Here is a 14,371-nt window from a genome sequence, read left to right on the forward strand (position 1 = left end):
CCGCATGTCCCTTGTTATTTGCTACCGTCCGTCCTCACACCCCGCCCACTGACCCGGAACTGTTCTCTGCCCGAGTCTTTGGTACCCCCCCACCCCGCAAGCGCCGGCTTTGCGCCTGCGCGCCAAAGCGGCTCTGATGCCGGCGGTCTCCGCGGAAGAGGGAAGATGGCGCTTGACGGACCAGAGCAGGTATGGCGGCGGCGGCCGGGCGGGGACCGGGGCTGGATGAGAAGCAGGTACGATCCGAGGTGGGCAGCCGGCCGGGGCCAGCGGGTCGGGGGAGTCCGGGGTGGGTGGGCCAGTCTAGACTGGGCCCTGCCTGGGACCGGATCTGCTGTGTCAGCGCCGCCCGCGGCGGGTCACGGCAGGGCCGGGAGTGGAAGACCTGGTGGAAGCCGATTGAGTGAGGAGTGGTGAGAACAGTGGGAGCGGTGAGAACAGCGGGAGCGGGAACCCACTCTTGCGGGATTCGGGGGCCCCGTGCTTCCTGCTGGCTGCTCCTGTACAAATAACATCTCGGGATTGTGTAGCGTTCCCTGGTGCGCTGTTTCTTGATCCTCCTGAAAGTCTTAAGAGACAGGCGGCATTCTCATTCTATTTTAGTCTTAAGGAAATGGTTGTGAAGAGATGGAGTGAGGGACGAGAACACAGATCTTAAATCTCCGAAGTCAACGTGGAAATAGCTTTATCCTTTGGATGTTTAGCCTTTTGGTTAATAATTACACTGTGTCCTCAGATGGAGCTGGAAGAGGGGAAGACAGGCAGTGGACTCCGCCAATATTATCTGTCCAAGATTGAAGAACTCCAGGTGAGAGCGGACTTCAGAGGTCCAGAGGGAGCTAGAAGGGGGATGAGCAGATCTCTACAAATCCATGTAATTCCACTGCGATGCAGTGGAAAAATTAGTATTGATGACAAGTTAATAGTATAAAATATATGAAATTAACTCTCATGTTCCCCTGAAATCCCATCTTTTTGAAGATAATTAATATTCACAATTTCTTACACATCTTCAGGAGTCAAATTTTAACATAAAAGTACCCCCCAGCCAAAAGTCGTTCCTTTTAGAAACCCGAATGAAACAGTTTCTTGTGAAGAGAAGACACAGGGTCAGGAAATGACATTTATCAGAGGAAGGGTTGGGGCAGAGTGAGAGAAGAATTGAGGAGTCTGGAAAATGCTGATTCCACGGGACTGAATGAAATGAAACTGAACAGCCCAGTGCTCTAGCCTAGAGAAGCAGCAAGGACCACAGAAATAAGGAAAATAACGTAAACTGGATGGAGGCGCGCCACAAGGGAAAATTCTGAACTTCAGGTACATTTGTGGGTATCGTATTTGGTCTGTCATTTTTGAAATGCTTTACCTGTATGACAAAGGTCCGTATAGTCAAAGCTGTAGTTTCTCCAGTAGTCATGTACAGATGTGAGAGTTGAACCATAAAGAAAGCTGAGCACTGAAGAATTGATGCTTTCGAATTGTGGTGCTGGGGAAAACTCTTGAGAGTCCTTTGGACTGCACGGAGATCAAACCTAAAGGAGTCAATCCTAAAGGAGATCAACCCTGAATATTCATTGGAAGGACTGATGCTGAAGCTCTAATACTTTGTTGACCCAACATGAAGAGTCAACTCATTGGAAAAGACCCTGATGTTGGGAAAGACTGAGGGCAAGAGGAGAAGGAGGCGACAGAGGATGAGATGGTTGGATAGCATCACTGACTCAGTAGACATGAATTTGAGCAAACTCCCGGAGATCGTGAAGGACAGGAAAGTCTGGTGTGCTACAGTCCATGGGGTCACAAAGAGTCAGACACGAGTTAGCAACTAAACAACGTGTGCTTTCATTTGTTCCTTATGTTAATCCTGAAAAGAGCCAGGATAGGGGTGCTATACCCACTTTCGGTTTTGTAACAGATCTAGACCTTTCTCATGGTTTTCATTGGCTTTACTCAGCTGATGATTGCCAGCAGTGGGGCTGGAACTTAGGATTCTGACTCAGAAATCTCCAATACCCAAGTTCCCACTCTGAGAAACTATGTTAATCAGCTGTTACCTTGTCTCCATTAGGGTTCCTAGACCAGTTTTAGACAGACAGCTCCCCCCACCCCGCCCCCATGGTTGTCCTTTGCTCCAGAAGCGCTCTTGGAGGACAGGGTCAAGGTTAAAGTCATATTGGAGAATCTGAATGGGGAATGCAGGTGCCCTGTGCTTTCCTCACTCAGCTCATGTCAGCCTGTGAGGGTCTTGGCCAAGATTTTAACCTCCTCCTGTTTTCTACCCTTTGCTTCTTGTTCTCCAATAGCTGATTGTGAATGATAAGAGCCAGAATCTCCGGAGGCTACAGGCACAGAGGAATGAGCTTAATGCAAAAGGTGAGGAGGGAAAGATGGGAGGGCTGCATGGAGGCAACTGGTGTGAGCTCTGAGTGTTCTGTGTCCTTGAAGCGAGTCTTCACCTAAGTGCCCATTGCTTCATCTCCCTTGAGTTTCATTGTAATCTCCTTAAACACGTGAATTCTAGACTTTGTTTTTGAGTCCTTCCCTTCAAAACTTCTGATTGATCATGGTGTCTTGCTTTCCATTTAGTTCGCCTGCTGCGGGAGGAGCTACAGCTGCTGCAGGAACAGGGCTCCTATGTGGGGGAAGTAGTCCGGGCCATGGATAAGAAAAAAGTGCTGGTCAAGGTAAAGGCAGCAGGACCCGGCACCAGCCACCTGCCTCTGCTTTCCCATACTGTTGTGCGCCGTGAGGACATTGTTCTCACCTTAGTGTAAGATTCATGGGTCTTCTGGGTGAGGTTAGTGATTTGGTAACTGTCAGGGACGGTCATGCGCCCTTGTTTCTGTAGGTACATCCGGAGGGCAAGTTTGTCGTCGACGTGGACAAGAACATCGACATCAATGATGTGAGTGCAGCCCGGGAGTTGGGAGGTGGGGGTCAGCTCTCACCACACCACTTCCTGAACCTCTGTCCCTTGCCCAGGTGACACCCAATTGCCGGGTGGCCCTCAGAAATGATAGCTACACTCTGCACAAGATCCTGCCTAACAAGGTGGACCCGCTGGTGTCCCTGATGATGGTGGAGAAGGTGCCAGACTCAACTTATGAGATGATTGGTGGACTGGACAAACAGATCAAGGAGATCAAAGAAGTGATTGAGCTGCCTGTGAAGCATCCTGAGCTGTTTGAAGCACTGGGCATCGCGCAGCCCAAGGTGAGCAGGGCTTCTGTGCCAGGGCCATGCTGCTACGGTACACTTGCCCCAGCTGGGTAGACTGGAGCTTGCTTCCACTGGTCCTGCTCACCCAGGGGCTGGGGGAAGAGACGCTACCAGGCCATCAGATAGTTTGGGTATAAGCTCCAGAAAGGACTTTGACATTTACTTTTTTATCTCTAGCGTCTAACGTGAGATCTGGCACAGTGCAAACACTCAATAAATGTTCCTTGAATGAAACATGGGGGCCAGCTTCCTTCCCTGAGCCCCACCCTTGCTCTCTAGGGGGTACTGCTGTATGGACCTCCAGGCACGGGGAAGACGCTGCTGGCCCGGGCTGTGGCGCATCATACAGACTGCACCTTCATTCGTGTCTCTGGCTCTGAATTGGTACAGAAATTCATTGGCGAAGGTAACTGTGGTCAGAAACATGAAACTAAGCGGGGGGGAGGGGGCGGAACTCATTGGCTTATTGACACCCCGCTTGGTCTCTGCACAGGGGCGCGGATGGTGAGGGAGCTGTTTGTCATGGCCCGAGAACACGCTCCATCTATCATCTTCATGGATGAAATTGACTCCATTGGCTCCTCGAGGCTGGAGGGGGGCTCTGGAGGGGACAGTGAAGTCCAGCGCACTATGCTGGAGCTGCTCAACCAGTTGGATGGCTTTGAGGCCACCAAGAATATCAAGGTACGGTGGGGTCGGCTTGGGGAAGGACCAAGGGAAGGCCCTGGGTGAGGTGCAGCCTGCCTTAGGAAGGGCTTAGCTGACGCCACCTGCTTTGTCCACTCAGGTTATCATGGCAACCAATAGGATTGACATCCTAGACTCAGCGCTACTCCGCCCAGGGCGCATAGACAGAAAAATTGAATTCCCACCCCCCAACGAGGAGGTTTGTAGTAAGCAGCATTGGCAGCAGCCCCAGCTGTGGCGGTAGGCCCTAGGCTCAGGCTTTTCCCCTCCCATCACTAGGCCCGGCTGGACATTTTGAAGATCCATTCTCGGAAAATGAACCTGACCCGGGGGATCAACCTGAGAAAAATTGCTGAGCTCATGCCGGGAGCGTCAGGGGCTGAAGTGAAGGTAACAGGAGTGCCCAAGGGAAAGGGGGCAGAGGCAGGAAGCACTGGGTTCAGGGCACAGCGGCATCTCCACCTTCTTTCCCTGCTCAGGGCGTGTGCACCGAGGCTGGCATGTATGCACTGCGGGAGCGCCGAGTGCACGTCACGCAGGAGGACTTCGAGATGGCAGTAGCTAAGGTACAGGGCCACACCTTTCTGCCTTTGCTGGTGGTGACTCTGGAGCAGTGGGGTCGGGCACGTGTTCACTGGGTCTCTAACTCAAATGTTCTCTCTCCAGGTCATGCAAAAGGACAGTGAGAAAAACATGTCCATCAAGAAACTATGGAAGTGAGGCAGACGTCCTTTGTGTGGATCCCTCAAATAAAGCTCTACCGGTCAGGACCTTGAGGACTCGAGTCTGTTAATCAGCAGCTGCACTGTTCAATCACCAGGTCTGGGTACCACCAATAAACAAAGATTTATTTGGAAATTTCCAAACCTGCCAGAAGTGGCGTTTGCCAAGCCCTCGGCCCACCCTCCTTAACAGGCTCCAAAGAGCAACAACAGTCCTCCCCATCTCCCACTGCCCTCCACCGAGCACACACACACCCACGCCTCAGGCCACGCCAGAGAATTAGGGTGCCCTCTCCCTAGGAGGCGTTACCCTGGGCCCAAGAACCGGGCTGACAGCCCTCTGGCATCGCAGGAGATGATGGCGGCCAGAGCCGCTTGCATAGATTGAGAAAAGAAAATAAGGGACCCCCAAGTAGGGCTCCCTGAAAACCCCCAACACACCCCCATAAAAAAAGTGGCTCCCGCATAGAAAATCCTGCTCCACAAATAGTGCAAATAACCCGAAGGAAAGGAAATTACCAGCAGCAAGGCTGGGCTGGTAGGAATGGCAAAGAACTTTGGTTTGGAAAGGCTGGGAAGAAAGGAGCCATGCTCCTCTTCCTCACCCCGCTCCCTGGAGCCAGCGTGGACACTCGCCCCAAGGGGGTCTGTAAACAAGCAAAGCCAGGGGCCTCTGGTTCCAAAAGGTCTCGGTTAAAATGTCAAAGCAGAGCCTCCAGGTCCTTCTCAGGCCTGCCTGCAGGGGGCATAGGAGGCCTCTCGTGAACCCAGTTAAAGCCAATGTGTGAGTAAGAAGGCTTTGGAGGACCAAGCAACAAGGAATCCTATCACTACACTTAAGAAACTAAAGCCGGGGAGCCGAGGGTAACTGGAGATGCCCCTCACCCCCTCGTTATCCTACGTGTCTGCGCCCCAGAGGGTGGTCCCCTTCCAGGCTGAGGGCGTGGCTCCAGGCTGGGAAGAAAGGAAGGGGTCCCTGAGCAGTTAGGTCAGGCGGATTCCCAGCACCTGTTCCAGTTCCTGCCTTCGCTGCTGCACCTGGAGCAGGAACAGACCAGCGGCTCAGGCCCGGCTTCCCACCCTGCCCTCCGGTATGCCCTCCAGGCCAGCCAGGGCAGAGCCGCCTCACCTTGGCAAAGATGTGCCTCCCTACTGCTTCCTGGGCCCAGGGCTGGTGGTAGAAAGCTGCTCGTCTCTCCTCCTCCGGGTTCCCAGTCACATCAGTGATGATCTGTAGAGCGCCAGGAGCAGAGCTGAACGCAATTCCCACCCCTGAGCCAGAAGAACGGTGCTGGGGACAGAACCCCCAGAGCTTAACGTGGGATCACCCTCAGGAAAAAGGGGCACACCTTGAGGTCCCGGCGCTGGGAACGGAGCCACTCCTGGATGAAGTCCTGGGGGTCAGTGCTAAAACTGAGCATGAAATCCCTCTGGGTCTTCAGCTGGTTGATGGACTCAATAGTCTCGTGGATCTGGGCAAAGGGGTACGTGGCAGACTGGCTCCCACCCCGACAAGGTCTGCTTCCAGCCCCAACCCCAAAGGACTCAGGTCCCATCCCAAGGTGCTATATAAATGGAAATGCCCGACACCTGCCCATGCTCACTGGGGGCCCAGAGGAGGTTGGGGCCCACCTTGACATCAAGGGAGGCGATCTCCTGCTGATTGGTGGTAGAGGCCAGAAAATTGCTCATCTGGGCCTTGAGCGGGTCATCCACCTCCACGTCAATGTCGTAACAGGCTGTCTTCTTCTGGTCGTTAGGGTCCACGCTACACGGCACACGGGAGAGGGAGCTACTTCCCTCCCGCCCGCCCGGGGCCAAACCACACACACCCAGGGAGCGAGAAACCAAACGCGCTGCTTCGCTTTGGCTTTAATTGAAGTCAAAGGTAAACCCCTGAGAGCAGCGTTCCTCCCCCTTCCCGTTTACCTGATGACGTGGTTGATGACAATCGGGTCTGGATGCTGCAGCAACCCTGCCAGCTTCATGGGAATCTCAGAGAAACGTAGTCGGCCGCAGCTGAAGATCTGGGGAGGGCGCCAGAGGGTCGGTGACGCCCTGGTGGGCACACGGGGAAGTGGCCCGTCCAGGGGCGGTGTGGCGCCGCAGGCAAGGCGGGCGGGGGCCGGAAGGGGAGGGGCGGTGTCCGCGCTTACCTGGCGGAAGTAGCGGTTGCAGTTGATGTACTCGCGCTCGTGGCCGTCCTGCAGCTGGTTGTGTTTGATGTAGAGCCACAGGGCCTGCATGATGGCAGCCCTCGTCTGCGTGTGCACCCCCAGCAGCCTCGCCAGGCGGGGGTCCAGCTTGTACTGCGGGGGCTGGCGTGGACAGACGGGAGTCAGAGGAGGGAAAAAAAAACCCAAAGCAGGCTAGGGCAGGGACAGGAAGGGTTTCCAATGGGCACCTGCCCCCGCCCCACATGAGAGTCCCCTAGAGCCCAGACGTGGCCTCAGGGCACTCGTCACCTGATGATCCAGCATGAGCAGGAGGGTGCACTTGACGTTCAGGTCTCCAGGCCGCTTCACCTGGAAGCCGTCTGTCTCCTGGGTGGTGGGCATCCGGTGCCACTGGCAGGAGGAAGGGGAGTCAAGCTCATCACCAAAGGGGCGGGCAACATACGCACCCGGCCCTGCAAGGGGACTGAGGCCATTTCTCTGCCCGCCAGGCACGGCACCCTGTGCTCCCAAGCCCCAGGCCCGCTCTCACCTCTACCAGGTGGTTGTCCGGCCCGTAGAGTTCCTTGTCCAGCTCGATGACGAGGCTCTTAAAGAAGGAAGAAAACTTCCGCTTCTGTTTACTAGGCTGGGGATGTAAAGGGGGTGAGACAGGGGTGCCACTGAAGGTTCAAGCCTAAGCCACATACTAAGCCCCGAACAGAGGAATATTGTTTCAGTCCTAAAGCTCAGGGTACTGAGGATTCTCAGGCCCTGAAAGAAGCGGGGAAAAGTGAGACCTGAGGCACAGAAAGGGGCCCTAGGCAGCCCCGCTGTCAGCCAGTAAAGGACCAGAATTAGCAAGGACACCCCTTCCTCAGGACACTCTATCGCCATCTGCAGGAAAAGCACTGTAACAACTACACAAACCTCCCACCTCTGGACTGGGTGCTGTGCCCTCTCCCTCCAGCAGGATGATCCCGGAAGTGCCCAAGCGTCTGGCCCAAGTCTGAAACCCACACAGACCACTGCCCCTCCAGACACCTCCTTCCCCGACTCACATCATCCAGCAGTTTTCCCTCTACTCGGAGTTCCCAGGAAGCCACCTTGTCCCCTGCGGGGGTTCCTCCAGGGGTCCCTGTGGTTCCTGCACTGTCACCTTCTGCCTTGCTGGGACTGAATGTATTGGAAATATAGATCCGCAGCTTTCGTTTTTGCTAAAGAAAGACAACAGGTTAACTAGACAGGGACCAGCTGCTACCCAATCCTCCCGTCTGAACTCATTTCACACCCATACAGAGAGTGCTATGGGTCAGGCCCCTAGTGAGGCCCTGGGAATTGGGCGAGGAAATCTCATCCCTCACCTTCAAGGGACTCACAACTTTATGGGGAAACAGATGCAGTACCAAAAGGTCCAATACAGGGGCATCGGTGGTGTGACAGATACACTGAGGGTGCTATCAGAAGTCGCTGGCTCATAGTTTAAGTGAAACACTCATCGTGGCTACAGAACATCGTCTCCCGGAAAGCCTCCACCATTCAAGGAACTGTTCTCTAGATAAAATTTCTCTAGGGACAGGGAAGAAGACAGGAACTATCCTCATCTACCCTCCAGCTTTGCCTTTCAAACTTCTGACCATGATGTACAATATTAATGTTTTAAATTATGATCCAGGATCTGCACATATATGCAAATATATGAAACAAAAATGTCATAATTCCTTTGCTACTGTGAAGAATGATCATTTCTACAACCCTAATGTTCCATTAAAAACAGGCTGGCCTCACCACATCAAAGCAAATTCATGCTAAATGGGCTGTATCCTATAGTGTAAAACATCCTGCTCTAGCCCATCAGAGACGCCCACTTGGCCCCTGGAAAACAAGCCCAGGGAGGGGCAGAGAAGCTTGGCGAGGCCCAGGAGCGGCTGGGGCTGCACACACCGTCAGAGGCTTTTTGATGGCCTCCTGGATTTCCATCCGCTTTCGAGCAATGGTCTGGTCCAGCTTCCGTTCAAATGCCAAGAGGTCCATGTACGCCTGAGACTCTGGGACAAGCTCCCGAATCTGGAAGTGTGGAGGGAGCAAGGATCCATCAGCTCATTTCAGCTGCAGCTCTGGCTCCTTCCTCACTTCCTCCCTCGCCCCAAGGTGAGGGGAGACTGAGTCCACCCTCAGCCAACCAGCCCTTGGGTGGGCCTCTTAGGCCCTCTCCCAACATACTCACTCGCTGAGGTAGAACTTTATCTGCCATCTTCCTCCTCTTTAACCTAAGAGGACAGAAACCCAACGAAGAGGTCAATGGTCCAAAGGACCTCCCCGCCTCCCCACCTCTCCAGTCCCCAGGACCTTCCCAAGACAACCAGGAGTCTTCCTCAGTCATCGCAGCCCTTAGGACACACGGAAACCGTCTCACTAGATGGGGTAGAAGAAACAGGAAGGTCTTACCCCCGGCGCTGGGCAGGCATCGGGGGCTGGGCCTGAGGCACAAGCAGGCGTTTTCGGAATGGGTCCATCATGGTGGGTGGCATGCCAGGTCGAAGTGGAGCAGCTGTGCCAAAGGGGGAGCCGGCAGGGGGTCCCACCTGCAAGCCAGCCATGGGCATCCGGCTCCCTGGGGACATGCCAGGCCGCTGGGGGAAGTGAGCCAACGGGGGTGCATAGGTCAGGGGTGGGGCCCAACGGGGCCCGTAACCCATTCCTTCCATCCCTCTCCTCGGCCGGGTCCAGTCCTGAGCAGCACACCACGGGGCCGCCGAGCCCAGGCAGGAGTGCCAGGAACAAAGGGGAGCAAGCGCCTGAGAGCAGAAGTGTAAACCACACCTGCCCCGCCCCCTTCAACCGCCCTGGCAGCCGTGCCAGCGAATGAGGCCCGCAGAGCCCAAGGGGTGGGAGGAGAACCCTGCCTGCAGGGAGAAGGGCCTGGGGGAGTTTTTCAGGGCCCATTGCCACTTGCAACCACCTTCTGGCCCCAGCAACACTCTGCCCGGCTCCCTGGACGAGCCGGCCTCAAGGCTCTCAGATGGTCCCACTGAGCACTCCATCCTCTCCTCACCCAGCTTGAGGCAGAAGCCAGGGGCAATGTCGTAGCCAGGCGGCGGACTGTGGCTGTGATGCGAGCAGGCTGACGGGGCACAGCCCCAGTGCCCGTCCCCAGTCACTGGCCTGGTGGTGTGACTGAGCAGGGAACGGCAGTCCAAAGGGCTGGCAGGCCCATCGGCAGTGGCACCGCAGGTGAGCAAGCTGCAACAGGATGGCTTGGAGCCTGTCCCGACGGGTGGGGGCGGCCTCAGGCAGAGTACACAGGCCATCTGGTCGCCATATGGCCCCTACTCACCACCCAGAACTGGACCCTTCTCTCACCTCCCTGCTGCCCAGCCCCCAACCTCTAGGCCTGAAGACTCCAAGGGGAAGCTGTGGCTCCCCAGTGGTCTGCGGAAGGGAGAGCAGCTGGCACCTGGCCTCTGCCTGCGGTCCGCACGCCACCTGGTGGCTGGGGCTGCTTGGCAGTGCCAAGCTGGAGAATGGAGATAAGATTAGCCTGGGATGCAAGGATCAAAGTCTTAGGATCAGCAGAGGAAGCTGGGTAGGAGGTGGCTTCTTTCAAAACCTGCAGAAGGGATTTCCCACTGAGGTCCGGCTCCCCAACATTACTGTGGAACCCACTGGGGAGGAGCCCCCACCCCCTTTCTTGTGGCTGCTGCTGCCTGCAAGGCCTGTTTGGCAGCTCTGCCTCGCACACACTGTCCCTGGCAGCTTCACAGGGCTGGCCCCAGGGCCCAGATTATGCAACCAGCACAACCAGCCAACCAAGCCAGGCTGGGTGGGGATTCACACCAAATCAAAGGACCCCCCCCCCCAACCCCCTTCCCTGCCAGCATCACAGAGATGAGATTCCTACTCCAACTCTTCATCCCGCACTCATCTCACGTTCTCACCAAGGACGGTCAGATTCTTGACCAGAGGCAGACACAGGAAAAGAGGAGAAACACGACCCAAAGACAGGGGGAGGGGAGAAGGAGAGGGGTGGAAAGGAAGCGTTTGGGAGGATGGGGGGCCTCTGGAGTCCTGCCACAAGTCTCCTCATCAGGAGGAGGCTCCTCTGAGCTGCGGAGAGGCAAAGACAGCCTGCTTCTCTGCCTTAATGAACCAGAGCTACACAGCTAGAGATGCTAGAAAAAAAAACTCAGGGTGGCCACAGCTGAGAGCCCGGCCCCCTTGCACCCTAGACTTGAGTGTTTCCCACCAGCGCCTGAGCTGAGGGGGTGGAACGACTGAGGCAGGGAACCTGCAGAGTGGGAGGTCCTGAGCACCACGCAGCCCGCCTAGGCAGGTGCTCCCGGAACAGGAAGTCTCAAAACCAGGTGGCATAGGCCTGGCCTGGAGGAAGCCTGCGAGGCCCCCCAGCTCGCCCAGGGCCCCAAACTTCTCCCAAGGTGGGAAGGGGCCCCTGGAACGGCGGCTTACAGTTCCTGCAGTCCCAGCTCAGCCTGGCCAAGCTCCACACCTGGGCTCTGAAGCACCAGTAATTCCTCCTCTTCTAAAAAACAACCCAAGACTTTAAAAAAAATAAAAAAAGAACAGAGCCCTGATCTCTTAGGCTCCCTGACCCCTTTCCTGCAGCAGGGCTAGGGAGGCCTGGCTCCACGCCCTGAGCCTCAGATGTGAGCAGTAACCTCCTCTCCCTTAGCCCAGCACAGCCCATGTCCTCAACCGGACTCTGGATCCACCGCCCAGGACAGCAGGGGTGGGAGGCCAGTCTGGCCCCTGGTGCCTCTGAAGGCTGGGCCTAAGGACCAAGAAGAAGAGAACCTACCTCTGCAGACATACAAAATATTTTCAACTCTCTGGCGTGAACCCAGCAATCTGTGTTCTTTGCAGGGGTGGGGGGTAGGGGTGGGGGGGCGGTGTAGTGTTTGTTTTTTATTTTAATATTATGTTTTCTTTAAGGTCCTTAGTAGACCGTGACCCACAGCTTGAAACACTCTGTAAAGAGGTGGGGTCATCACTTCCCTTCCACCAGTAAGCTCCCCTATTTGCCCAACGTGGGCTTGAGAGCCTCACTCCTCCAGCTCACCTCACATGCCCCAGCAGAGACACACCCCCTGCTCCTCACATCTCAAGTCCGTTCTCCCAGAAGTCACATAACTGGACTTGGAAAGAGGCCACATAGGATCCTCCTTGAAGTCAGCAGACATGAACTGGGCCCTCCCTCCCCCCACACGTACACACATGCCCCTTCCCTGGAGGAGGAGGAGGCCATGAGAAGCTGCAGGGGAAGCCCAGGGAGGCAGAGGCTCCGTGCCTTCCTCAAGGTCCCCTCTCCTGGAAGCCTGGGGTACCCAGCCAGTTAGCTCAGCCTTGCCACCGGTCCAAGGCCACTCCCTCCAAATCACTCTGGAATCCGTCCTCTCAGGGCTTTCCCCAGGCTTAGGAAATTAGAGAGGCTCCTATCTAGTCCTTGGAGCCTTCCCCGGGGCCAACGGCCCCCAGGGAGGCTCCTCAGCTAACTCACCTAAGAGCTGGAATGACAGACCCAGGGATCGCTCAGTGACACCCTGGGCCCATGAATCCCCTGGAGTGAGAGCAAGATGGGAAAGATGAATCCCAGCTGGAGTCTTGGGGACCAGGTCTGTCTCTGTCAATAGCCAGATCCTTGGTTCAGAGAGAAGAGGGAACATGAGGTGCAAGAAGGAAAAATCACCGTCCCAGTGAAGCATCTCTTCACAAAGTGGGGACCCAGGGCTCCTACTCTATGAGGAACCACTTAGCGGACCTTTACCTGGGTGCAAGAGGGAAGGGAGACATGAGAATCTCCCAGCTGCCCTGAGAGATTAGCAAGACTTCCGTGTCAAGTGCTGGGGCACACAGATTGGAATATGTTGTTGTTTAGAACCTAAAGGCTAATTAAAAGTGGAGAGGAGGGCAGGAAAAAGGATGAGGGCAATTCCCAAGCATTCTGGGGCAACCAGAAACAATGAACTTAGGGACTGGTAAGCCCCACCCCCAGTGTGAGGCTGAGTTCCTCACACACTGACCCCACAGTTTCTCCATGGCCTTTGAAGATGCAACCCGAGAAGTCCTCTGCAAAGCCAGACCCAGAAGGGGTCAGACAGAACCCTTTGAGGCAACTCTCTGCAGGCTCCTCCAGCCCCAGACCAGCAGTACTCAGTGGTGCCTCTCTGTTCCTCCAGACTAATCAACTCCTGGACACTATGACACCAGGCAGAAAGCCAGAAAGTCTGTCCAGAATGGGCTAGGCTTTCCTCCTTCCTCAGGCCTGTCCACCACCCTCTCTGATCTAACCCAGAGGCATCCCTGTGTGAAGGTGCCAGGGCCTGGCCCAGTAGTAGATTCCCCTTGCACGGGCTGCAATCCCCATCCTCTGCCTTCTGTGCCCCTGGGAAGCCAGGCCCTTCTTCCTCCTCCTTAGCAGCTGGGAGCCATCTCAGACACGCTAAAACTCTGCCAGTTCCCAACTAGGGGGAGAAGAAAAAACCCAGAGCAAACTTGGAGTATAACCAAGACCAATGCAGGGTAACCCTGCTTTCTCAGTGAGGGCTCTTTCCCAAAACTTTCTCATCACTTCCCAGGACCCTTTACCCGAGAATCTATACTAGATTTCTCATTCCACCCGTCCACAACTCACTAGCTTCGACTACGCCTCCATCTCTCAGTTACTCAGAATCCCCGTTCCAAGGAAGACCTCCAGACGCTCCCAAATGGTTCAAACCCTCCACCCGAGTCGCTCTTACCTTCTCCCTCAAATCCTCCACCACCACCTGGCCGAGCCCGAGGGTCCCTGCCCTTGCCCCCCACCGTGCCCCGTGAAATCCGCATGCAGAGCCTCTGTGTCCCCTATTCAGGAGGCTGCCCCAGGGCCCTCACTAGAGGCCCCCAGCCCCGGGAGTGCTCGAGGCGCCGCCCGCCCATCCGCCCTCCTCACCTGGTACTGCGCCGCCGGGCCCGCGGGGCCCATGGGGCGGAAGGCAGCGGCCCCGGGGCCCCCCACGCCTCCAGCCGGCCCAGGCCCCCTAAGCGCCGGTCCGGGAAGCATGCCGGGTCCCGCTGGCGGAGGCGGCGCTCCCAGGGCCGCAGCAACCGCGCCGCCGCCAGGGCTCAACGGGGGCAGCGGGAACCCGCCCGCGCCACGGCCCGACATCGCTCCGTCCCGTCCGGCGGTGTCTCGGTCCGGACTCCGGGCTCCGCGCTGAGTTCGCTCCGGACTCCGTGCTCCGGGACTTTCCGATCTAAATTCCGGGTTCTGGGTTTTGTTGATCCGGATTCCGGGCTTTCCTAATCCAAGTTCGCGAGTTCTTCAGAAACCCACTTTGGGGCAGGGCCGATCTTGATTCCGGTCCTGCCCGGAAAATTCCGGATCCGGGATCTGCTACGGGCCCGCTGCCTCCCCGGGCCTCCGGAGGTTTGGCCGCCAGCGTCCAGTTACCCAGAGGCGGTAACTAACTCCCTGCCCCGCCTAACCCAGCCCAGCACCAAGCCCCGCCTATACCTAGTCGCCCAATGCGAGGATGTCTCCTCAAATCCCGCCCCTCGCGAGACCCGCCCCCAACAGGCACCGCCCCTAACCGC

The 14,371-nt window shown here is 56.3% G+C and overlaps 2 protein-coding genes across 2 annotated transcripts; one reads left to right on the forward strand and one right to left on the reverse strand.

Annotated features, from left to right (window-relative positions):
- Positions 1–82: 82 nt before the first annotated feature.
- PSMC5 (proteasome 26S subunit, ATPase 5) lies at positions 83–4,676 on the forward strand. The gene is made up of 12 exons (XM_052658204.1): positions 83–189; positions 737–808; positions 2,304–2,373; positions 2,587–2,684; positions 2,849–2,905; positions 2,983–3,213; positions 3,499–3,625; positions 3,713–3,903; positions 4,007–4,105; positions 4,186–4,296; positions 4,386–4,472; positions 4,573–4,676. Exons 1-12 carry the CDS (start codon positions 166–168, stop codon positions 4,624–4,626), a joined length of 1,221 nt encoding a protein of 406 aa, XP_052514164.1. The 5' UTR covers positions 83–165; the 3' UTR covers positions 4,627–4,676.
- A 64-nt stretch (positions 4,677–4,740) lies between these two features.
- Positions 4,741–14,218, reverse strand: SMARCD2 (SWI/SNF related, matrix associated, actin dependent regulator of chromatin, subfamily d, member 2). The gene is made up of 13 exons (XM_052658203.1): positions 13,728–14,218; positions 9,230–9,414; positions 9,009–9,051; positions 8,726–8,848; positions 7,843–7,998; positions 7,335–7,430; positions 7,094–7,195; positions 6,785–6,946; positions 6,558–6,655; positions 6,261–6,396; positions 5,978–6,100; positions 5,758–5,859; positions 4,741–5,666 (listed from the first exon to the last, which is right to left on the reverse strand). Exons 1-13 carry the CDS (start codon positions 13,941–13,943, stop codon positions 5,613–5,615), a joined length of 1,596 nt encoding a protein of 531 aa, XP_052514163.1. The 5' UTR covers positions 13,944–14,218; the 3' UTR covers positions 4,741–5,612.
- Between the last annotated feature and the right edge of the window lie 153 nt (positions 14,219–14,371).

Source organism: Budorcas taxicolor, chromosome 19 (genome assembly GCF_023091745.1).
Source record: "Budorcas taxicolor isolate Tak-1 chromosome 19, Takin1.1, whole genome shotgun sequence".
Taxonomy (NCBI): domain Eukaryota; kingdom Metazoa; phylum Chordata; class Mammalia; order Artiodactyla; family Bovidae; genus Budorcas; species Budorcas taxicolor.